This window comes from Sceloporus occidentalis, unplaced genomic scaffold, assembly GCF_023333645.1.
Source record: "Sceloporus occidentalis isolate IW3139 unplaced genomic scaffold, rSceOcc1.0.p SCAF_4, whole genome shotgun sequence".
NCBI lineage: Eukaryota > Metazoa > Chordata > Lepidosauria > Squamata > Phrynosomatidae > Sceloporus > Sceloporus occidentalis.
The window spans coordinates 91296903-91321992 of NW_028316984.1; the positions used below are offsets into that span (position 1 = coordinate 91296903).

At 42.4% G+C, this 25090-nt stretch overlaps 1 protein-coding gene across 3 annotated transcripts in view; it reads right to left on the reverse strand.

The window, feature by feature from the left end:
* The window catches only part of IRF7 (interferon regulatory factor 7), a 29558-nt gene extending 7805 nt beyond the window's left edge, over positions 1 to 21753 (reverse strand). Inside the window, exons 1-9 of one of the 3 annotated variants that reach the window (XM_089520878.1) lie at positions 21706 to 21753; positions 14612 to 14716; positions 11919 to 12081; positions 10107 to 10293; positions 8671 to 8762; positions 6421 to 6469; positions 3212 to 3349; positions 2705 to 2938; positions 1152 to 1346 (exon numbers count right to left, since the gene is read on the reverse strand). In XM_089520878.1, coding sequence (XP_089377004.1) covers positions 1152 to 1346; positions 2705 to 2938; positions 3212 to 3349; positions 6421 to 6469; positions 8671 to 8762; positions 10107 to 10293; positions 11919 to 12081; positions 14612 to 14634 — 1081 coding nt within the window. In that variant the 5' untranslated portion in view covers positions 14635 to 14716; positions 21706 to 21753. Of the gene's footprint in view, positions 1 to 1151; positions 1347 to 2704; positions 2939 to 3211; positions 3350 to 6420; positions 6473 to 8670; positions 8763 to 10106; positions 10294 to 11918; positions 12082 to 14611; positions 14717 to 21705 lie in introns of all 3 variants that reach the window. The other 2 variants (XM_089520877.1, XM_089520880.1) reach the window with 2 other exon arrangements.
* Positions 21754 to 25090: the final 3337 nt, after the last annotated feature.

Here is a 25090-nt window from a genome sequence, read left to right on the forward strand (position 1 = left end):
CTGGCACCAATAAAAAAGACATAACATAAACTACTGAGATAAGGATACATAGTTGACATTCAGAAGCAAGGTTAGAAGGAAGGCTAAAGGAGGGGGTAAGGAGTGATAATACAGTTTTAATGTATGCATGTATTTCTGTTCTGATTGTAAGAATTCTGTATGTTTAAATTGTAATTGGCCAATCAGGTGTATTGAAGAAGCTTCTTTGTCTTCAATAATATAAAAAGAGCCATTTTGTCTTGTTCAAGGTCTCAGCTTTTTGGAACTTGAATTCCACTGAGTTCAATGTTTTCCTTTGTCGACAATTGGAAATAAACTTATGGATTTTCAATTACTAGGTCCTCTTGCCAATTTTTTTGCTCTGTCAGTCCTAGATTTTTAAGTTTCCTGAAATTTCTGTTACACTGTTTAAATGTTGCATGCATCCTAAGAGGCTGGAAGCCATGGCAAAGCCATGCTCCAGTCCTAAGGGCTGGAGCGCAGCTTTGGCACAGCTTCTGGCCTGTTAAGATGTGTGTGTCATTTAAACAGCATATTTCCAAAGTGACCAGAAGCAGTTTTATTTTGGCCTGTATGTTCTGGCCCTAACTTTAACTAGCCTGAGCAAAAGAAAGAAAAAAAAAGAAAGAAAAAAACCCAAACAACTCTGGCCTAGTCCAGAAAAGAGCAATTCTTCCATTCTAAACGGTGGCACAGGACTCTTGCTATTATTTTATAATGTAATTACAGCCATCTTACTGTGCACAATGGAAATGTTAATGCAAATGGTCTCCACACAAGCCACCTGTTGTGTCAACACTTCCCCATCAGTTTCTAGGGTGACTGGCCCTCGATACAGCAAACACTTATTGTGCTGCAGCTTGTCAGCAGAGAAGCCTCAGGCCCTGGCCACTAGACATCCCTGCCTGCACACTCAACAGTTTATAACTTAAATTATATGGCTACATTTTTAGTCTGCTCTTCCTCTTTAGGAAGATACATATGGCTCATCTCCCCAGTCTCTCTTCTCCAACACTTCCACATTCAGATTACTGAATTCTGAACACAGTAAGAGTTCTGAAGCAGGATCACCTAACTGAGCTTGACAAGAAGACTGGGAATCATGAAATCACTAGATGTTGGACTGCAATGTCCAGGATGCATCCACTGACCTGTGTTGTTCTGCAATGGAGCAGCGTTGACAGAAGGTTGTTCAACTAGGGGTACAGCTGGCAGTGGACATATGCTCCCTTCCATCACGGGATGGTGGCTTGCCGTGCTACACATCATCACTCCATTTCCCACAGGTTCTTCATCCATGAAAACATTTTCAATGAAACAGTTGTTCTGACCAGGGACATTTTCGACTGTAGAAGAGGAATATCTTGAATACACTCAAGCTTCTAGCAGCAAACCTTACTGATACTTTGGCATGGGTTGGGTAAGTGTCAGAGGCTGGGGGATAGACCCTCACTATATTCCCCCGACGATAATTTTGTCCCCAAATGCCCTTGAGGGAGGCATGAGACATTTTTGCCACAGCTTTCTCCTCAGTCTGTTTTAGTGTGGTGTAGTGGTTTGAGTTTTGGACTATGACTCTGGAGACCAGGGTTCAATTCCCTGCTTGGCCATGAAACCCACTAGATGACCTTGGGCACATGACTCTTTCTCAGCCTATGGGGAAGGCAATGGAAAACTTCCTCTGAAGAAACCTTGTCAAGAAATCCCCATGACAGGTTCTTGAAGGCACACAATAACAACTTCTTTAAAAAAAAACAGAAAGTGACCTGATCCTGTTTAAAGGCTGCCCATAGTCCTAAAATGGATAGTGGATCCCAAAAATGTAGCACAAATGCCCCCATTCCCTGCAGAAGGCCTCTGGGAGCAAAAAACAAATGTTGGGGGGATTAAAAAATATTTTGGACCCCTTGGAGGTCATGGGGGCCACAAACATCCTTGGGGTAAATGCTGACAATCCCCAACTTCAGCTGCCTGGGTTCACTGTGTCCCGTTTACATGATGCAAGGCCTAATCCCTGAATTGGGTGCAGACTGTCTTCACAACACCCGCACCCGTTTCACAACTTCCTCCCCATAACCTGCATTTATATAACTCACCTTTTGCTGTGAGCTTTTAAGTCTCTTCACAGTGACCCTGACGACTGCATTCACTTGTGGTCCCTGAGAGCCACCCAGAGTTGCTATGAGCACAAGTCCCTCTGAGGTCAGAACTGGCTGAGTGCCTCATTCTGACCTCAGCAGCAGTCCTGGATGATGAACAGCGATCATGTGGGAAGCCAGCTGCCTGCTGTTGCAAGAGCTGAAGATCCGCAGCAAAAGAGAGCAGGTAAGGGGCAAAGTTGCTGGCCTCCAATTCCTGTCATGTCCAGCCAGTATGGTCAGGGATAATGGAAATTGGAAGTTATAGTCAAAACAGCAACTTTTCCAAGTTAATTTGCCTACCAGCTGTTTTGTTGGCAACACTTTGTCCATCTTAGGTCTAACCTGAATGTGGATCCAATTTATGTCTGGTATTTTATTGGTTTTAATTTAAACCATAATTTTTAAATAGTGTTATCATATGCATATCCAAGGAATCTATTTGAGATAATCTCTCTCTCCAGTACTGTTGTTAGCTGACCCTTGAATATTTGAAATATGGAAATGAAATATGACATGCTCCTTTTCATCATTATTCCCCATTTGTACTTCAGAGTACCACTCACCCAAATGATTAAGATGACTGGTGGCAGGAGAGTTTTGTTGAGCCTGCTGCAAAGCAAGAGTGGCAGCTGACTGAGAATTCACATCTGTTTTAATTTCAGCCAGCCATCTGGATGGCTCTTCAAAATAGCTGTTTTCAACTGCTTCACTCACTGCTTCATTCCTTAGATGGTGGTAGCTATTTTGGTCAACATGAGGGACTGCATAGGCACTGTTTTGTTGATAAGAAACCTGTCCTGGAGAATTGGGAAGAAAAGATCACTAGCCGGAAAAGAGAATACAGAACAGCACCTAAAACAATTATAATGCCTGTGAGATATGCAGATCTAATGGCTCTGTACACATATCCCCAACATGCATACACAGACTTTATATCATGTACAGGAAAACCCCTGTACATGTATATATGATTTGACATACCTCTGCTGTTTAAAAAGTAATCAACCATACAACCTAGAGACTGACGTACAGACATAAAATGTTTTTGTCAATTACATATCTAGACCTACTTATGGGATGATCATCTGAAGTTGGAGCCCATGAGACTGGCTGGAGTCCATCCAGATTCAAGTTGGCTTGCTGTAGAACCCACTGGAGTGTATCACCACTACACACGTAGATGTTTTCAGCTGTATTCACATTTGGCCCTGGAGTACACACACAGACAAGCACATCAAAACCCATGATAAATATAGCTTTTCTAACATTTCGATATATCTTAAATATAAAGTGATATCAAACTTTGTTGTTGTTGTTGTTGTGTGCCGGCAAGTCATTTCTGACTTATTAGTCCCATGCTGTTGTGTACTACAGAATACACCATTAAAGAGGGAGGGAAATACCCCCTACCCACATTGTAAAGTGGGCCCATGGTTGCCACTGTGGTTTGGTTCCAGGACCTCCTGTGGATATCAAAATCTGTGGCTGCTCAAGTCCCATTGAATACAATGGAATAGTAAAATGCTGGTGTTGTTAATTGTCCTTGAGTCAACCTTGACTCATGGTGACCCTATGGGTGAGATATCTCCAAGTCCCCTGTCCTCCACTGCTCTGCTTAAATCCTACAGATTCAGACCTGTGACCTCCATAATTGAGTCCATCCATCTGGTTTTTTCTGCTGCCCTCTACCTTTCCTAGCATTATTGTCTCTTCTAATAAGTCATGCCTTCTCGTGATGCACAACAGCCTCAATTTGATCATCTTTACTTCCAGGGAGACTTCATCCCTGATCTGTTCAAGGATCCATTTGTTTGACTTTTTGGATGTCAAAGGTATCCTCAGCACTCTTCCTCAGCACCACATCTCAAATGAATTAATCTTCTTTTTACCGGTTTTCTTCATTGTCCAACTATCACATCTGTACATGATGACAGGGAATACAATCGCTTAGATAATTCTGACTTTAGTACTTGGTATATCTTCATTCATAAATAAATTATTGTTGTTGTTGTTGTTGTTGTTGTTACTTAGGATCTTGTCTAGTTCTTTCATAGCTGCCCTACCCATTCCTAGTCTTCTTCTGATTTCTTGACTTCAACCTCCATTCTGAACAAGGTTTGATGCAAGGTATGGGAACTTGTTAACTATTTTGATTTCCTCAGGTTGAATTTATATCTAGGTTGAATTTATGTTCACCCCCTGTGGTCATTATTTTAATGGTATCCCTTGTATGAAATGGCAAAATCAAGGCTTGCTTTCTGGAATTTACCGAACATATTTTTTGAACATTTTCAAGCCACAAATGATTGAATCCATGGATATAGGGTGAGGTACACATTCTACTTGTTGCCCTTCACAGAGGTTTGTCATAAATTTATATTTTGTCTACATGTCTAATTGCATCTCTGTTATTAGTATGTCTCATTATATGCAATTGTAATTTACATTGACTACACACTAGTTAATATGATTACAGAGAAGCATTATACATATTTTGCTATATAAATGTGAGCTTCAGATGATATCAGGACTGTTACTATTTACACATTCTCTTACCATATACAACATATACAATTTCTAGGTACAGGTGTGAAGTGAAGAAAGCTGAGAGGTAAAGAACAAACTCCTTTGAAATGTGGTGCTGAAGGAGAGTTCTACTAAAAAGAAAAATGAATGAGCCTGAATTTTCTCTAGTTAACTAATCTGATGCTATCATAGTTTGTTCACATCAGGAAACAATATGACTCACTGGAAAGAAAACAATGTTCTATAAGGACAAACAGAAAGACTGCACTATAGATTAATTGATTCAATCAACGAAGCCATAACCCTGAGACATGTTTGCAAGACCTGAGCAGACAATTGATGACTAGGGCTCTTGTAGGCCTTTCATTCATAGAGCTGCCATAAAAGAAGTCAACGTGTTGGCAAATAACATCAACACCACACGTATACACACTGTTAACCCCCCCCCCCCATGTATAATATGGAAAAGTATGGGGACCCAAATGTCCCCAAAAGTATTTTTGTGGAGATTTTTAGAAAACCAAAAAGTTATTCCCCCCTATTGTCTCAAAAGGGGAGTACCACAAGTAATGATCATTACTATACCAAATTGCTTCCAAGCTCTGTTTTAGATGAGAATGATTGACAACTGAATGTGACCAAAATTCTGAATATAAGTTCTTCTGATTATCAAAAGATTTTCTTGGTTCAGCAACACCTGAAGCTCCAAATTCACTTGCACTAACTTTTTTTTCTTTTTTCTACAGACTGATGATGATAATCTCATCTATAGTATGACTCTTTTTCTGTCCTGCACTTAGCATTTTTAGATTGTAAGCCTGAGGGCAAGGAATTGTCTAATTAACAATTTGTAAGTCACTCTGAGAGCCTTTGTGGCAGAAGCCTGGGGTATAAATTCTCTAAATGAATTTCACAGTGTATGTAGTATCTGTTTTGGCACAAATTGTACAGTGCCTGTAAACCAGCTGTGGAGCATAAGTGTGATGTAATCAAAATGTTTGCTTATATGTATCAAAGTCATTTTATCAATAACTCAAACTGCAGGTGCCTTTAAAGTTTAATTTAGCTAAAGAAGGTAGACTCCTGCACCTACTGGTGGGCACCTACTGGCCTCTTCTAAGGAGCTATTATATCTCCAAATTTCTTCCAATTCCAAAAAAGATTTAAAAAACAACTTTTGAAGCGATTCGGAAAGGGGGGCTATGATTTCTACCCATTTAACCTGGGTTTATTCATTTAACTTGCATCAAAAAAGACACTGGTAAAATGCGTTGTTTTTTGGAAATAAATAGATTCAGCCCAAGTGGGAACCAGGTGGATTCAAATCCACCCTGGTTCCCACTGGCAGGAGTTTCCCCGCCTTCCATGCCTGCTCCGTCCTCAGTCCTCCTGACCTGCCATCCTGGCGTGCCTCAGTCCTCCCGGCCTGCCTCTCTCCTGCCCTGGCCTCTCCTCCACCCCCGATATGGCCAGGAAGGACAGAGGGAAGCATGGCAGGGAAGCTGCGGCAGTTGCTTCCTGCACCAATCCTTGAAATCTGCGCAAACATAGTGGGAACCACACTGTTTGCCGAACCAGTTTCAGGAAGTGGTGCAGGAAGTGAATCAAAAGGTAAGTGGGAATGGCCCCCAAGTACCAAATTGGGGTTTGAACTGAAATTTGTAGCCTGAATCTATCCATATTCTAAGTATCTGCCTCAAATGACATCTGTAGTCCTAAACGAAAAAGTGAGCTTTCACAAGTGTCATCTTACCTGGGACTGGATTATCCAGGGACAGAGTTCTAAAAGCAACATCTATTTCCTGCTGTGAACCAAATAAAAAAGACCTGTTACATACTGAAGAGAATCCATGTAAAAAAATTCATTTTTCCAGCAACCTTAGATCACCCCTTTTAGCTTATTCCTATACATTTTTCAGTGATCAGTGTCTTTCAACTTTGTGACATAGAGCAATACCTTTGCATTTTAAGTTTATTAAGATGAAAGTTGTACAAAAAATAAAGACAAACCCTAGTTTGGGACTTCCAGGGCTAAATCTACACGAGGGCTGTATCCCAGCTCCACTGTACAGTATCCTGCCCTGGTTTGACCCCTTCACTGCCACCTGACTTAGCTGACTACCCATCAACCTGGAGATTCCTGGTGGTCTTTATTTAGGTTCTAACCATGCCTGATCCCACTTAGCTTCTGAAGCCAGGTGAGATCAAAAGTGTTCAGGGAGGTATAATGGCTACATGTCTACTAAGAAGTAAGTTCCATAAGATTTACTCCCAGGTAACTGTATACGGGACCTGCAACGTCAAAGTTATTGAACTGAAGTTTAGCTGAAATTATACATACAAATAGCTTGCAGAATCCCTCCCTAATAAAATAGATTCTTCTTTGAATAAATTGATCCAATAGAATATTTTGACTATAATCCCCCATTTGTCCTACTTCCCACAGAATAAAGACAGATGCTTGGCATTACATCACTGTCATTCTGTCATTAACAGGAATATAGGAATCTACCTTATAACAGAGAGTGCCTCTGTTCCATAGAAAGAATGCAGTTTGATCCCACGTTAAGTGCTGTAGCTCCAGTCTATGGAATCCTGGGATTTGTAGCTTTACAAGGTCTTTAGCTTTCTCTGCCAAAGTGCTGGCACTTCAAGAAAACTACAAATCCCAGGATACTGTAGGTTAGAGCCATGACAGTTAAAGTGGGGTCAAACTGCATTATTTCTAGAGTGTAGATGCACCCTAAGTCAGACCACTGGCCTATCTAGGCCTGTACTGTCAGCTCTGACTGGCAATCTTTCTTCTAACTATATTTCAGGTTGGATTATTCTCTAGCTTTACCAGAAGATCCCTGGCAGTCTCCCAATCTTGCTTGGCTTCCCAAATCAGGTAAGTTTAGGTGTATGCTAGGTAGTATGAGAGTATCCTTTTGAGAAAGGCTCGGGGTCCCTTCCTGCTTCTGTCTGAGCCAGATGGGACCTCCAGAGGCCATCTGACTTAGTTGCCACCACCCACAGATTCCAACCCCCTCTTTTGCTAGTAATAAGTGGAGCATTACTGTGAGAGTTCCAACTGTACTTTCCATCTCTGACTCTGCAGATACTTACTCCCACCTCCCCACCCCTGTGAAACCATGCAAAGGGCCCATAAAAAGAGTGTGTGAAGAAAAAGTCTTTTAAAGGAAGACTTTATTCTAAGCAAGAAATCTATATTAGCAAAAGATGTCTCTTCATGAAGGGAACATTCCCTTCAGGAGCACATATAAAAATTACAGAAAGTCTTGATCATTTTAGCCAAAAACACAATGAAAGTCCTGAAGAGACTAGCTAAATGTTCTCTATCTACTCACAGTCCATAGGGGATTCTAGGCTTTGATGTTTCCAGGGAGGGCAGATGCATGGTCTATCTGACCACCTCCCAGTGCAGCAGCCAGCACCTTGCTCCAAGTCTCTGTTTTCAACATACTTTGTGTTACTCTTTGAGGCATTTATAACTTTCCTTGGAAAATCTGGAAACTTCTTATAGGCTGGTCATCTCACTGGCCAGTTGACTCCCATGATCTCTGATGCAAAGAGCTTCATAAAATGAGGAACTTCCTTACAGTAAGGGCTGTTCAACAGTGGAACACACTCCCTCGGAGTGTAGTGGAGTCTCCTTCCTTGGAGATCTTTAAGCAGAGGCTGTATGGCCATCTGTCGGGGATGCTTTGATTGAGATTTCCTGCATGGCAGGGGGTTGGACTGGATGGCCCTTGTGGTCTCTTCCAACTATGATTCTATGAAAATGAAACTGTAAACCCTACATCTCGTTAACTCTTTGTTTACCTAGAAAGAATACTATTCCCTCAGGTGTGTTGCCCAGAAAATGGGAGAAGCCCCATTATCACACTTTTGATGGAAATCAGGGTAATACACTGGTTTACAGCATCATAATACTAGACAATTCTGAATTGCTCCACAGCCCTCAGATCCCTCAGTCCCATTGCATTCTGTAGTTCTGTACCTGAAATAGAGATGTAGTCGGTTCAAAACCTCGGGCTCCTTCACTGGTAGGACTGACACGTAAGTCATCATTACCATGGTCACTCCCAACCCCTTTTAAAAAAACCAAGGGGAAAAGGGAAAGCATGAAAAAGGCACAAACAGTATCTCTAGGGTGAAGATCTAATGAGGGATGATACAGAGTTTCATGTCCTTCATTATAAGGATGCATGAGTTTAGGAGTGCCTTCCCTTCAACTGCCCCATGACAGGCATAAATCCTCTTTATGCTGATACCACAGTCTAAACTATACAAAAACAAATGCATATAGAGAAACAGCCCCCAGCTTAGCAAAGCAAGATGGCAATGAGCCTATTGCCAGTAGACACCATCTTTTCTCCCCTTCCCTTCATGTATGAGAAATTAAAGTTAAATGTCTCTAATCAAGTTTCCCATTTGTCTTGAATCAGAAAAATGTGGTCCAGATCCTACATCAGAATTGCACAGTTTAAATCTTGTATGCAGTGTTATACTATATGACCTTTCTGTTGTGCTACACGGCCTTTCTGTTGAATGGCAAGATTGTACAATTGAATGGCCAACCAAAGTAGTTTGTGTGTGATGTGTGCCGTCAAGTTGTTTCCAACCTATGACCCTAACGTGACCCTATTATGGAATTTCTTGGCATGATTTGTTCAGAGGAGGTTTGCCATTGCCTTCCCCTGAGGTTGAGAGCATGTGACTTACCCAAGATCACCAATGGGTTTCATGGCTGAGCTGGGAATTGAACCCTGATCTCCAGAGTCATAGTCCAATGCTCAAACCACTACACCACACTAACCATAGTATTATTACCATTTTCAGCAAGAGCAGAGAAAGAGCACATGAGCTGAAAATGCTTATCTACATGACAAAACTCACTGTATGCACAACTATTCTTCTGCAACCTTGAACATGGCCAACTCCTTCTGTAGAGAAACTTATGCATGCCTATTTTGACCTACATTTCAGAACAAATTACAGTTCAAAGCAAGTTTACATATGTTCTGAAGCTGATCGCTGTGGTTTTCTAGGTCAGATTTATTAAACTAAGGCAACATCTGCCAACCATTGGCACAGTTTGGATATACAATTGGCCACCATCTCAGCCCTGCTTTATTATAAATTTCAGATAAGCAAGCATCTTTTGTTAATGATCAGTGATTTTACCATCTGGTTAGTGGATAAATAACAGGGAGTTGAAATCATGCAATCCTCCAGGTGCTGTCAGTTTACAATTATGAGCACCCCTACCCAGCACATCCAATGATGAAGAATGCGGCTAGTGTATAATATCTGGAAGGCTACAGTATTCTCAACTCAACATAGAGACCCCCAACTGATCAGCTATCCAAAGAAATGAAGAAGACTTTGTAAAGATGCACTATTAATATCTCCAAGTATTCTTGCTTTACTTACTTGTACCAGGAGGGATGGCAGCTGGTGCTGTCCTGAGAGGGATGATTCTATATTCATGGTAATCAGGATCATTTGACTTTAATTCTTCAAATCTTTTTGTGCTTTTCAAAGCACAACGGAAGTTGGTTTTCCATCTGGATGGATCTGATGGATGTTCGTTGTATTTTTTGCTGACTACAGCCCATGCCTTTCCAAATATAGGAGGGAAATATGAAATAAGAGACAGAAAATATGAAAATGACTGCACTGCAGAAAGCTGGGTTCTGTGTTGCTCATGTAGGACAAGTATTATCTCTAAGGCCAGTGCTAGACCGGGGATGGGAAATGGATGACCCTTTACATATTGCTGCACTCCCATCATTCCACATCATTAGCTAAACTGGCAAGGGCTTATAAGGGTTGCAGCTGAAGAAATCTGGAGAACTACAACTCCTTACTGCAGTGAGCAACCAAAGCCTGCTAGATATACCATTTGTCATGTACAGATGCCACAGAACTGATAGAATGTCAAATTGGAAGGAACCACAGTATTCAGGGGAGGGGGAGCTTTAACCATATCATCTCAAGAGGAATCCCTACTCTATAAAGCATGCTGTTCCCAATGGGAACCTTCCTCCCACAGAGAACAGCAATCTGTGGAGCAATTCAAGTCAGGAATTGTGCCCATGGCATGGGCAGAGGATTAACCCTCCTATGTTAGTGTCTTGCCTCAGCTTGTTTAAAGAAAAATGAGTTATGCAGAAGCAAAGTTCATGACAAGCATCGGGTTTTCTTTTGACTACACAGCTGTAACCCTATGTCCACTTTACATTGGGAAAAAGAATGACTCCAAACAGAGTGTGTTACCAATCAAGAGGCATCATGCAGTTATTTCATTCCACCCTGAATAGATTTGTTTTTTCTTGTAAGCAAAAAATTCAGCAGAGGTTGGGGAAATACTGATTGTTCACAAATAGATTAACCCTGTATTCCTTGTACAAGTCTTGGAATCAGGCAAAGCCTTGAACATACAAAAGCTTTGGTCTAAATGCAATGACCAGTCCCAATTAGTAGATTCAGTGAGTTTGCACTGAAACGTAAATCCATATTTATATAAATCACACCGAATCAATGTGAGCTTAATTTAGGTGGGACTAACCAATGGATTTAGGCTGTTTTTCATCAACTCCAAACAGACATGCACAGTCTTACTAACTTGAGCTCAAATCCAATTGCTATTTCTAGCTAGCAAATTCTTTTTGGATGATTCTCATTTACATAAGTGTTGATTTACCTTTCAGCAGTTTATTCAATGGGCCTGCTCTGGTTGGGAATAACAATTGGATTTAAATCTAGGATGGCCCCACCTTCCTGATTCAGGGGATGCATACAGTTGCATAAACAGTATCACACACTAAAGATTTCAAAAAAAGTGACACGGTAGCATCTGAGTAAATGAACTCTAATCCCATAAAGCCACAATAAATGTGTTAGGTATTTAACATGCCATATATCTGTTACTGTATCAAACAATGTACATTTCTGTCATGGTAGGGACACAGAAAGAGCCAGCGTGGTGTAGTGGTTTGAGTGTTGGAGTAGAACTGTGGGAGATCAGAGTTCAAATCACCACTTGACCATGGAAACCCACTGGGTGATCTTGAGCAAATCACATTCTCTCAGCTTCAGGGGACAGTAACCTTCTCTGAACAAACCTTGCCAGGAAACCCCCATAATAGGGCTACCTTAGGGTTGCCCTAAGCTGGAAATTACTTAAAAGCAAACAACAGCATGGACATACAAGAAACTATCATTGACTGAAGATGGTTATACCTTGAAAATCATGTAATCATCAGCCACAAGGTCCTTTCTTGAATTGTGTTTCCAGGGGATTCGAAAGGTGGTGTGGGCCTCATCGAGCCAATACAACCCTTCATAATTTCTGCTGTTGATCTCATTAATCAGCCAGTCAAAGAAACAGATCTTTTGTGGGTTCCTAAACAGCAAAGAGACATATTTAACTTCCAGGGGCAGGACAGCCTGAACATGGTTACAACATACAATAAGTTCAATGATGACTAGAGTTGGCTCTCCATTTTCGTGAGGGATCTGTTCCGCCCCCGTCCCCCTGCAAAAATAGGGACTCGCAGATATTCAAGCCCCATAGGCTTGAATGGGGCGTGTGCCTGCGAGTGTGTGTGGGGCATGCACCACAGGGGGTGCCCCATTGAAAATAACAGAGGTCACTCCTCCGTGAATATTCAAGACTGCAGATCTCAGGTCCACGGGAAAGGAGAGGTGACTGTACATGCAGTGTACTCCCAGAAACCACTCCTTTTAAAAAGGATGTCTAGTTCCACAATGACTTGTTGTTTTATTTTGCGTTTTGCTCTGGCTGTTTTGATATCACACTCTCTATGTTTATACTTCTTTATTTGTTTTAAAATAAAATAAGGGACTTGTTTAGTCCCAGTTTCATTTCAAAGGCAGCATCAGTTGTCATCAAGAATGCTCAGGGTTTTCTCAGGTGCTCCAATGCAGTGGAGCAGGGAAGGATTTTGGTGTTAAGATGTTAGTCTCATTATGATGAGGTCCTGCACTCTGAGCAAGACAAATTGGGTGGTTACATTGTTGTTGCATCATTATCTCGCTTTCAACACAATTATGGTAATAGAGGGCCGGAGCAGACCTGCAAAATAAGCTGGTTTCCAAGCAGGTTGGGGGCATGACATACGCACGACATACGCCCCCAAGCCAGCAGGAAGCTGCCGTGAAGCTGTCCAGTTTACACAGCAGCAGCTTTTCAGCACTCTGGCAGCACGACGCTTAGACACCACATGCCGCATCAGCATTGAAAAGCTGCTGTGGCAGCAGAAAGGTCACCCTTTTTTCTGGTGCTGTGGCCCCAGTCCAGCACTCAAATTTTACTACAAACATTGTATTGTTTTGGAGTGATGCAGGTTTCTTTAACCAGCTCCAAAATATAAAATGGTAAAAGGAATGGTTAAGTACAGTGGAGACTCTATTGACCTGAAGACACTATTGAAGTGGAGAAAAAACCTCTCTTCTGCATCCACTATAAAGTATGGAGACATTTGGCAGAATCCCCTTGGTGACATATGGGCCTGAACAGAAGGCCAAAATAAAGCTGCCTAGGGTCACGTTGGAGGTATGCTGTTTCAATGACACATGCATCTTAAGAGGCCAGAAACTATGCAAAAGCTGCACTCCAGTCCTTAAAACTAGAGCGTGACTTTGGTGCGGCTTCTGGCATCTTAGGACGTATGTATAATTTAAACAGCATACCTCCAAAGTGACCTGAGGCAGCTTTATTTTGGCCTGTCTGTTTGGGCCCATATATTAGAAGGTCTTGGAGTATAAGAAGCTATCTAGTAGCTCCTTCTGCAAGACTGACAGCTCAGTATGCAACAGCCATGGGCTACCAGGTGCAACCCCATCCCCCTGGCCATTGACTGGCTGCAAGGGTGTGTCTGTAGTCTAAAACACACTGCAGAAATAATCTACTTTGAGACTGCTTTAACTGCCTTGGCTCAGTGCTAAGGGATCCTGGCAACTGTAGTTTATTGTGGCACCAGGATTCTCTAGCATTAAGCCAGGGCAGGTAAAGTGGTCTCAAACTGGGTTATTTCTGCAGTGTAGACCTAGGCTTGCTTTGGCTACTATTTAGCATCCAAGCTTGTTTTGGGGGTAGGGACTGCTCCTTCTTCTTTATATGTTCCAAAATAACCAGAAAGATCATGGATGCATCCCTGTAGCCAATCAATAGCCAGGGAGATGTTGTTGTTCTCAGTGCCCCCAGCTGTTGCTGTATGCTAGAATGGTGGACAGACAGAGTGAGCAGCCTCCATCATTTCATTTCCCATAAGTGTCCTGGCAAAGATGAATACTCTGCCAATATGCTGTAGATCTTGGCCATTGCTTGGAAGTGCCTTCTAGTTCTGGGACAGAGTACCAAAAGGCTCTTCTTGAATGTCACACTGTAGAGCACAAGTTTACCATTTTACCTGCAAAATTACTTCTTTGGAATACCTTCTAGAATTCCTCAGGTAGCATAAATGGAAAACCTGTGTTAATCAGCCCTCAAGAGCATATCTACACACATTGGGACCACAGCCTTGTGACATTTATCTCATGGCCAGCACATAGCCCTTACGGTATTATCTGGTGTTACAGCTGGCCTGAGCTACAGTTTATTTTACCAGCTTGTCTGTAAAACTGCAATTTTGCACTTATTAAGGTGTAAGCCCTGTTGAACACAGTGGAACCTGCTTCTAAAATAGGTGTAGGATTGTGCTATGCATGTTCTAGTTATTTCCTCTGTTGCTAATTCTCCCCCCCTCCAAAAAAAATGCAATTCCTGTAGAAAGAATTAAATGCTGAGTACCTGGAAGACATGCATTTTTGTCTGACATACTTACTTTTCTCTATCTTGCTTTCCAGATGCCAGATGTACATATGCTCCTCTGCCTGCTTTGTATATACTTGGCTGCCAGAGGCACACTCACCTTTTATTTGCTGTTGCGGCCATTATTTGTTGATTAGTTGAAATAAAAAACAGTTGAGAGTGCGGAGCTTGCTTTATTTAATGTCTTGTGGATTGATGGAAGAATCTGAATCACCAGAGAGAAAACCAGAAGGGAAATCACTGTCAGCAGACTTGGTAGGCTTAATGACAGAACACAAGCAGTGGCTTAAAATGTACTTATATATAGTGCTGCCATCCCAGGCAAAAACCAGCAACTTACAATAGGCCATTCATGGCTTACACACAGTAAATATGTGCCCAATGGATTTATGGTGCAAACCCCTAATAATGTTTCCAGTCCTTGCTCTTGATAATGGTTCTATCATCCAGTCACCTCTCATCCATTTATGGGTCTGGATGGGAGACTTGGCTAGGCTAAGACCAATGACTCCCATCTCCCACACAGCATCCAATTTTTCACTCCCATATCAAGCCCCAAAATTGGGTAGGGAACCATTCAAAACAAAAAAAATCTGTATGTACTGTAACTCAATGGCCACTTCCAGTTTTGAATGGAGGCGTGGAAGGTCTGCCCTTCTCCAGTCTAGATAGAAAACTGTGACTTCTATAGATCCCCTTGAGCATCATGATTCCAGTTTGTTTTAAAAAATGGCCCCAAGGAGCATTTGGGATGCCATCCACAAGAAAGGCTTAGGTGGGAGGCACAGTTTACGCTTTGCTCATCCCAGATTTTACAATTACTTTACAGCTGAATAATTGTCAGTCAAGCACAGGACATATTCACCAACTTAAGCTACATCACAACAGTGGCCACTTTTATAGGGCTATTAGACCAACATCACAGCTATCATCCAACAGCCCTACAATCATGCATCTCATGAAGTGAGAAGGAGTCTATAAATGCTTATGCCAAATAAAGCTTGTTAGTCATTAAGGTGCCACAAGAATCTTTTATTACTTCTGCTTTGATACAGCTAATCCCAATTACCAACAACCAATAACAGAAGCTAAAGCAAGAAGGAGATGCCCTGCTTCCAAAAAGTGTCCAGCAAGTCCTAAGACAGGGCTAGGGATCATGTAGATCTCCAGATGTCTGCTGTTGTTATTCAATTTATATCCTGCCTTTCTGACAATAAATAATAAATAAATAATTTTTTTATTTGTATCCCGCCCCTCTGAGAACAATCGGGGCGGCTAACAAAGTTAAAAATACAGCACATATAAAATCCCTGGTGCCTTCCCCCCTTAAAAAGTATTAAATCCAATGCAAAATTTAAAAACAAACAAAAAACTTACAAGTTAAAAACTGACCAGAAGGTTAACAACATCACTCAGCAAGCAATCAATGGGAGCGGCAGTATCTTATTCCCAGATGTTTTTCTGAGGCTGGGTTCTCTATTCTGGGAAGGCCTGCTGGAAGAGATCCGTCTTAACAGCCTTTTTAAAGCTGTCTAAGGATGTAAGCAGACCGATCTCATCCAGCAGGCCGTTCCACAGTCTGGGGGCGACAATGGAAAATGCCCTCTGGGAGGTAGTCAAAAGCCTAAATTTTTGTGGCTGAAGTAGGCCTCTCCCAGAGGAGCGGAGTGCGCGGGGAGGATTGTAGGGGAGAAGGCGGTCCCGAAGATAGTTTGGACCCAAGCCATTTAGGGCTTTAAAGGTGATAACCAACATCTTGTACTGGGTCCGGAAGCTTTGTGACAAGACACAAAGCAGCTTATAACAATTTATTATAACAATCTGAACAGTTTGAAGTTGTTGAGGAACTGCTACTTCCATGATCACTCAGCGGTAGCCAGGCTTGATAGGTCCGATGAGAACTCGAGTCTGGTAACATCTGGAGGGCCACAGGAGTAGGACCAACTGTGACAAACTGTTCCAAGATTATCCCATGAATGGTTCAACACATGTGGATAGCAGCTGCAGCATCTGGAGAGTAGCAGCAACAATGTGGGGAGGATGTGACCTGTTTTGTAAATAGCTGGCTTTGGCAGTCAAGGTATCAAAGTACTGCCTGTGCACATGCAGTTTTCCAAGCTACTGTTCCCATAGTGCCTCGCTCAGAGGAGTCTACAAAGCCAAGCATTCACAGAACAGGTGGTTCAAGGCTGGCAGCCCTCTCCTCCTATAGTCCTCTTTCTCTTCTCATACCCTGCGGCACAGCTGCCCACTTAACTACATCAGAGGATTTGTAGGATCTCATCTTTGGTTGTTCTGCCCAGTTCTAATACACAAAATAACTAGCTGCTACACTTCACAAGACTCTATGTGAGAGCGAGAAAGAGAGGGATAGACAGACCCACCCACCCACCTTCTCCAAGAAAATAAGATTGCCAAGCATGGGCCAGAATTTGTGAAGCTAGGGTTTGGACAAGGCAGAAGCTAACTAACATGGCTAGCAGCGCACCCCAACATATATTGGTAGTTCACTTGGAGGGTTATTTCTACCAGGGCATGCCTCTCCCTCTTTTCCCTGAAAGTGGACATATGGCATATTAACCAGAACTGGTAAAGACACTATGGATGGCTTCCACCCAAGAGTTCAAACAACAGGACTCTGTCTAGATGTCAAAAACAACACCATTCGTTCCAGATAGTTTCCAGTGGTGGCTTCCATCTCAGTAGGATGGGGAATCTGCTCTGGGGTTTAGCTTGGATTTTAAAGGAACTATCCAATATGCTCAGCTGCCCAATAAATTCAGCACTTTGGCTACCTCCTTCAAAGTTCAACCAGAACATGGAGGGGATTCACTGCCTGGCTAACATAGGAGTCCCCAGCAGCCACTGATGCTTTCACTACTTCACTGGTTTTAAAGGCCCACCACCACAATCAGTTCTGTTTTGTCTAAAATGAGTCTCACTTTATTTGAACTCAGTTTCCAGCTGCTGAAGAGTCATGACACCTGCTTCAGACAGGAAGGAAAAACAGAACTGGTGGTCCACCACATACCAATGACTAACTCTCAGGTTTTCCAGGGCAATGTTAAGAAGCACAACAGGAAGAAAAAATCTGGAATATACTCCCCACTCATAACCAACAGAGTTAACACAAAAGGATATGCTGGTCAATGGTATCAAAAGTTCCTGAAAGAGGCTTTCCCCCCAACCTCAAATTAATTATTGTTTTAATGGACTCATTCTTTTTTATTATTATTATCTTAAGTTGCTTCCTAATAAAGGGAATAGCAATCAACAACCATGCCATCTTTTCCTTCCTCTCATTAGATTTTCTTTTTAGTAAGGAAAAAAAAAGATGTTCTACAAGTTTAAGACCATTCTTGAACCCTTCCTTAAGTTCTATGATTAAAGCAGTGCTATTGAATAATAAAAGCCTTACCTGGAAACACCCCAAGCTTCAAATGGTTTTCTCTGTGCAATGGTCTGCTGGTGGAAGGTTGTTTAAAAAAAAATCCAAGGGAGTGCTTTTGGGTTGTTTGTTATGGATCACACTAGCCCTCAGCTTTACACTCCGAGGCTTGAAGTTACTCACTTCTTCAAGCCACTCTAACTACCATTAATCCCACCTCCTTTGAACAGTAGCTCTGCCAACAGGTGTCTCCACCTACCATTAGCTAATCTCGGCCCCACCTAATGGGCATCAGGAACTGCTGATTTTGGCATTGAGCATATACCTTGAAACAAAAAAATCCTCAAGCCTTTTTTGGATATATAACTATAATCCCTTACAATGGACTTTTGCAATTATTTTTAGACTTATGGCATTAATTACATTTCTACCGTATATGTTTGTGTATAGGTCGACCTCATGAATAAGTTGAATGTAGGTTTTGGGGTCCTAATTCTGGATTTTTATATGACCCATGGATAAGTCGAGGGTAACACTTAAGGGCATGTGACTTCTCCTGTGTCTTCCCAGCCCAGGTGCCTTCTCCAGAAGCAGTCACACTGGGAAGAGGCTAGAGGAGTGAATGATCACTCTCCCTGCCATCTTGTTACTGACTTGTTACATAAGTCGATCCAGGTTTTTGGGACAATTTTGGAATATACATTTTTTGACTTATACACAAGTACATATCGTATGTTTTCATTGTTAACTGTCCATAATTGCAAACTTTTTTTTAAGGGACAGATCATTTTAAATGAACAAATGAATAAAAGCATGTGCACCAGAGATGGAAATGCCTTCATTATGCATGCTAGAAACTAAAAAATACATTCCTGTTCGTGGCAGTAGTATATAGTATACAGTTTTAATAGTATTTGCATTATCTTTTGTAAACTGTCTTGGGTTCCAATGTTGGGGGAAAGGTGGCAATAAATTAAGAAGTAGACACAAGCAGTTAAAGAAGAGTTAAGCAGCACCATACACACGACTTCTCACCTAACATTATCCACACATCCCATCACCTTTCTGAAACTGCTGAAAAGCAACCTGAATTCTAAGATAGAAGTTAGAGAAAAAGATACGGTTTAAGTGGCAGATTATCCAGATGGCTGGTGATCATCAGGAGTTCTTGACACCCAGGTGTCTACCAACAGAAAAAAATGAAAGTGCTCCCACCCCCATTTACATAAAGTGTCTAAAATAATTGTTTCAGGGAAAAAGTAGGTATGGGGTTTTTGTGTGTGAAAGGATTTTGTTCTGTTTCTTATCACAAATTCCTGGAATGAACATTTGCACAACAAGCATCTTGTTCCTTTAATTTTCAGTAGAAAGCCACTCTACAGATTCACACACTAGAACCGTCCGATGTGTGCACAACTCCAAATCAGTTACAAACTCATAGGATTTTTACTGCTAACACCAAGAGACATTTCTAGATTCTAGATTTAACCATACTTGGGAGTGCATAAATTGAAATGGACTCAAGTTAGTCATACTTGAAGTCTACTGATGTCCATGGGCCTTACTCCAAATATGCATAAAAACAGCTGCTCCTCCCAACTAGAATAGACCTATTGAATCTGTAGAATTCACACAAGAGTCAATTTTTCATTCAGCAACTGATTCAACTGGTCTACTGAAGTTGAGACTAGTCATTGAATTTAAGATAATTAATTTTAATTATTTATATACAAATTTATTTCAGCCTGATTGGTAAAAAACAGGCTGAAATAAATGCCTACATTGCCTCAAAGTTACGAGTGCTTCAGAGCAGTGTTGCAGAAAAATCAAGACTTTCTTTGTGAGATTAGAGGAGGAGGATCTCCTTCTCTGACAAATGCAACTTCTAAAGAGTTTTTGGTACAGCAGCTTCTTCTCTACCAACACAGCAGTTTAAAGATAGCCTCTGTCCAGCAATTCTTCTCTCGAGGATTTGATTCCGCTTTGAAAACCGCAGTCATTACACAGATATTGTCTGGCTGGAGATGAGGAACTACGGTCTGCCTGTGCTCCTGAACCAAGCACTGACCTTCCATTCGGGTCGAGGCAACTCTGCATGAGCTGAAGTGTGAACCCAGCTATAGTGAAGTGCAGTATCAGTGAAACAACCATGTTAGGTGTATCCACATGGATTTAAAAGGCCCAGGGTGTATCTACACTGCAGAAATAAGGTAGTTTGACACCACTTTAACTGTCATGGCTCAGTGCTATGGTATTCTGGGATTTGTAGTTTGGTGAGACTTCCCTGTCAGAGCAGTCCGGTGCCCCACCAAACTACAAATCCCAGAATCCCATAGCACTGAGCCATGGGAGTTAAAGCGATGTCAACATTTCTGCAGCGTGGCATTTCTGCAGACCCAATTTTTGTCCCTGTTCTTTCCGATTTGTTTACTGGGTTAAAATAAATCAAGCTGGTAATTTTTGTATTAAAAAGCCTCTGATCCTATTGGGATCCTTCTGGCACGAACAAAGCATGCACAGTGCTCCAAAATCAAGTCTGACAGAACGGGAACACAATGATAATTGGTGCAGAGGCACCCTTAGTCTCTTGTACCATAAAATGGGGAAGGAGGGGAGGGAAATCTAGCAGCCCCTTTAAGACTAATTTATTTCAGCAGGAGCTTTCAGGAATTTAACATGACATTACACTAAGTAGATGATTGCTCTCTCTGGCATCCAGAATACTGTACCCCTTAAGATGTCTCCCTTGAGGAGATTTCTCTTCCCTGCAGTTTATCAATGGAAGATAAGGAAGGGGAAGCGATGGCAGGTGTGGAAGTGATGGCAGCCATGGAGACAAACACTGTTCCATGTGCAACTTCAGTCCAGATGAGCTGCTCAAAAGATGCACAGACACAAGCATCGCCTCCTAGCATGCAGGCCATGCTCCCAATTCCTGGGCCATTGGGGGTTTTGGCCTCCCTGCCGGTTCTGCCATCATGGTGTAGTGGTTTCAACACTGGACTATGACTCTGGAGAGCAGGGTTCAAGTCCCATCTGGGTCACGCAAACTCAATGGGTGACCTTGGGCAAGTCACACTCTCTTAACCACGGAGGATGGCAATGGCAAACCCCCTGAGAAGAAGCCCGGCAAGAAAACCCCGCAACAGGGTCGCCATAAGTTGGAAAGAACCCGTAGGCCCACTACCACAGGCTCTGCCTCGATCAAAACACCTGGCGGCAAAGGTGTGTCGAAAGGAGAGCGTCACCCAACACCAAAAAGGGTCCCAGTAGTAACAACTCAGAAAACACTGCTGTATGGATTAACTCTCTGGGTTCCCAGGAGGGAGAAACAGGATTGCCCTTGCCAAGTGGGAAGGACCTCTAACAAGCCGGAAAGAGTACAGAGCCCCAGCTGTCTCAAGCCTGGAAAAACCAGGGGGCAAAGGGGTCTTGTAGGAGCCCCTTGGAGGCTCCCAGAAAGAGAGAGGCTGGGAGCAGGAGCTGTCCCAGGCTCAAGGCCAGCTTTCCTCTTTCAGGGAGTACTCCAAGGGGCTTTTGCCTTTTGCAAGAAAGACAAGAGCTGAGTCCAAGCTGCAGACTGGCTTGACACCACTTGGCCGTGGCTCAATGCCACCGGTGGAACAGGGGTGCCACAACCAAACCACTATTCCCAGAATTCCACAGCACTGAGCCATGGCCATTAAAGTGGTGTATCGGCCCAAGTATTACAGAAGACTTTGAGAAAGGCATCCCCTTCCTCATCCCTGTGCTCTCCTGGTTCCCGCCTTCCTCCCATTCAAAAAGTGCACTAAAAGAGCCAATACCTCTCTTCCAGGCGACCGGGGGATATGGCTCTTGCCGAAGAACTGGAGCGCAGAGGAGGAAACATAAACAAGCTCGCGCGCCGCCTCGCGCCGCTTTATATAGATATGGCCAGGCCCGGGCGGCGTCCCATTGGCTGCTCCGGGGTTCCTAAGCCGTCACCGCTGGCCAATCAGAGGCCGAGGAACTTGGGCGAGCGAGCGCGCGCCGGGGAGGCTGCCCTGTCGCGCGCCCCTTGCGATGACGCCATTCCCGTCAATCACGTGGCCTGCCTCCCGGAAGACATTGCAGGCTATGAGATAGATTGACACTCTCTTTAAGTTTCGTTTCTGGCATTGCGCTGGTGACCCTCACGGTGCAGATTATTATACCCTTCCTTTTGGAAAAGGTCCAGATCCTCGCAGGAAGGAAGTGGGAATGAAAGTGAAAATGCCTTAAAAACAAATTTCTTTTGGTATTATTATTTATATTTAATCTTTTTCCATTATACAAATTGATAACATAATATCTATGGATTTCGACAGTCTTCATCTGACCCTTCCACCTGTCATTTTAAAGCATCTTTAACATAATCATATTAATAGTTTGACTTAATTATGTGACTGCTTTTTAAAAAAAGAGGGAAAGGGCCAGGCGTCCTCCTTTTCCAGGACGTGTCCTCCGTTCCAACCTCCCCCCCAGCCCTGGAGGAATTGCAAAACATCCTCCATTTTGTGCATGACTACAAAGCATTAATTTACATCCCTGGGACTGTTTTGAGCTTTGATTTGGTCAGGTCCTCCCATTTTCCCCCCTTGAATGTCCTACATTTTGTGGCGACTCGTCCTCCTTTGCAGTGAGACCTCTGCCCTAGGGCTGCCTCCTCCTCCCATTTCACCCCAGACAGATTCCTTAGCCATGCTTTCTTGCACTAACTTTACCCATCAATTCCCATATACACCACTGAACACCACGCTCATAGTCATGATGTAAACAACTAGCAAAGTCAAAAACTGACTGCCAGATATATATGTATGTGTGTGTGTATATATATATATATATTAGCCAATCATTAAACAGGAGTGCTAATATATAAAAGAAAGTTACTCAGCAAGCATCAAGTAAAAATGACTTTGCTGTACATTTCAATTTATTATTGTTAAAAGTACAATATTCAGTTTGTTGAAGGCTTAGGGTCAGAATGCCCTTTAAAGCTTTGGCTTAATTTCCCCTGAGATTCCTAAGAGCTTAAAAACTTGTAATTTCCCCCCTGATTGAAAATGCTTTTTCTTCAGCGTGTTTGTACCTTACATTCACCTTCTCATCACTCTCTGACTCACAGGAAAGAGAGAGATTGTTAAGTTCTTCACATCCATCCTTGTTCTACGATTTCAGCTGAACATGCGCTTACAAGACAGGTTTGAATCATCACAACCATATCTTTAAGGAGCTTTCCTGTTGACTGTAAGGGCAAGGTGCTGTCAAGTGTTCCCACAAGATAATCATATGTAGAGCCTGTCAATCCGTAAGCAAATATCTTGAGCACTTTGTGGCTGAATAGCTGTTTCCCTGGAAAAGGACTGTTGCTGCTAAGTTAACGCTGACAGAAGATGTCAAACATGATCTTGGGGTTCCTGGAGTTTAGAATCATAGAGTTGGAAGAGATCTCAAGGGCCATCCAGTCCAACCCCATTCTGCCATGCAGGAACTCTCAATCAAAGCATACCAGAGGCCATCCAGCCTCTGCTTAAAGACCTCCAAGGAAGGAGACTCCATTACACTCCGAGGAAGGAGTGTGTTCCACTGTCAAACAGACCTTACTCTCAGGAAGTTCCTCCTAATGTTGAGGTGGAATCTCTTTTCCTGGAGCTTGCATCCATTGCTCTGGGTTCTAGTCTCTGGAGCAGCAGAAAACAAGCTTGCTCCCTCATCAATATAACATCCCTTCAAATATTTAAACAGGGCTATCATATCACCTCTTAACCTTCTCTTCTCCAGGCTAAACATCCCCAGCTCCCTAAGTCGTTCCTCATAGGACATGGTTTCCAGACCCTTCACCATTTTAGTCATACTAGGTCACAGCATTGACTGCAGTGGACAAAATGTTTTGGGCTTTTTGCATTGTATGCAAGAATATATATATATATGGAATTGGTTATGTGATGTATCATCTTGGTATTTGTGCCATTGCTGTGTGTTGACTGGTACTTTCCAGCCGTGTAAGGTGAGGAGCACAACTGTAATAGAGCTGATTGAAACTTAGCACAAGTGACCTCTTGTTTGGCTACTTCTGCTCCTTCTATTTCAATTATTGTAATTATGACCTTATGAGTGGGAGAGCATAGGTTTCCCTTCTAGTGATAATCAGCGTTAGCCTGAATTCTGTTGCTAATTCTACCTAATGCATGCCCATGAATCAATGGAACTTCCCTGTGTGTTGACTTACCATTGAATCAACAAACAGGGTTTGACAGCTAAAGTCCAGCTACACGTCATCACATTAGATCTCTGCATCAAAAATTTAATCTGTCACCAAACCTATATAATACTTCCCCAGACTTTGTTCTTTCCATTGTTTCTTGATCACTCCCACAAATGTTTCTGGTTTGGACTTGGCCAAGGCTGTTATCTGTACATGCCATGCTGCCTATAGTGAGTGAGGCTCGGAGGTCCGGGGTGGAGAGGAAGCAACAACAAGAAGGAAGTAATAAAATAACTTTAACAAGCATTTAATTCCTGGTAGTTCTTGGATGGGAGGCCATCAAGGAATACCAGGTGCTGTATTTCAGAGGATGGAATTGGCAGAGCTGAGGATTCATTGCCTAAGACACTCCTATGAAATTCATGGGGCCACTATAAGTTGACAGATGACTTTTTATGGTATGGAGGAGGTGATCTGCTGACATCCATGAATCAAGCTGCTTTTAGAGGCACCAGTTACAGTGGCTGCTTAAAAATGGTTAGCCCTATATGTAAAGTAGCTTAGTGCCAACTTTCAAGAGAATGAAGCTGCAATGTATACACATTTGTCAATAATACAATTCTGTTCTGTTTGGTGAGACTTACTTCTAGGTAGACGTATATAGATTACACTATAACACCAGGAACACATAGTCCTCAACAACAGAGCTAACTTTATCCAGCATATCCTCCCATTAGACCTCCTTTTCAGGGATGATCCCATCCCCTCCATTCAAATGAGTTTGATATTATTCCAAATTATATTGACACCTCACATAGAAAGTGCTTCTTGCACAAGAAATATAATAAAAGAAATAATTGAAAGTTTAGTTCCCTTTCATACTCCAACTCCTGATCAACTATCTGGGACAGCCACGTAATGCTTCCAAATGGGAAGCATTACGTGACATTGTTTGTGGGAAAGAGCAGATTTACAGGGTGTTAGAA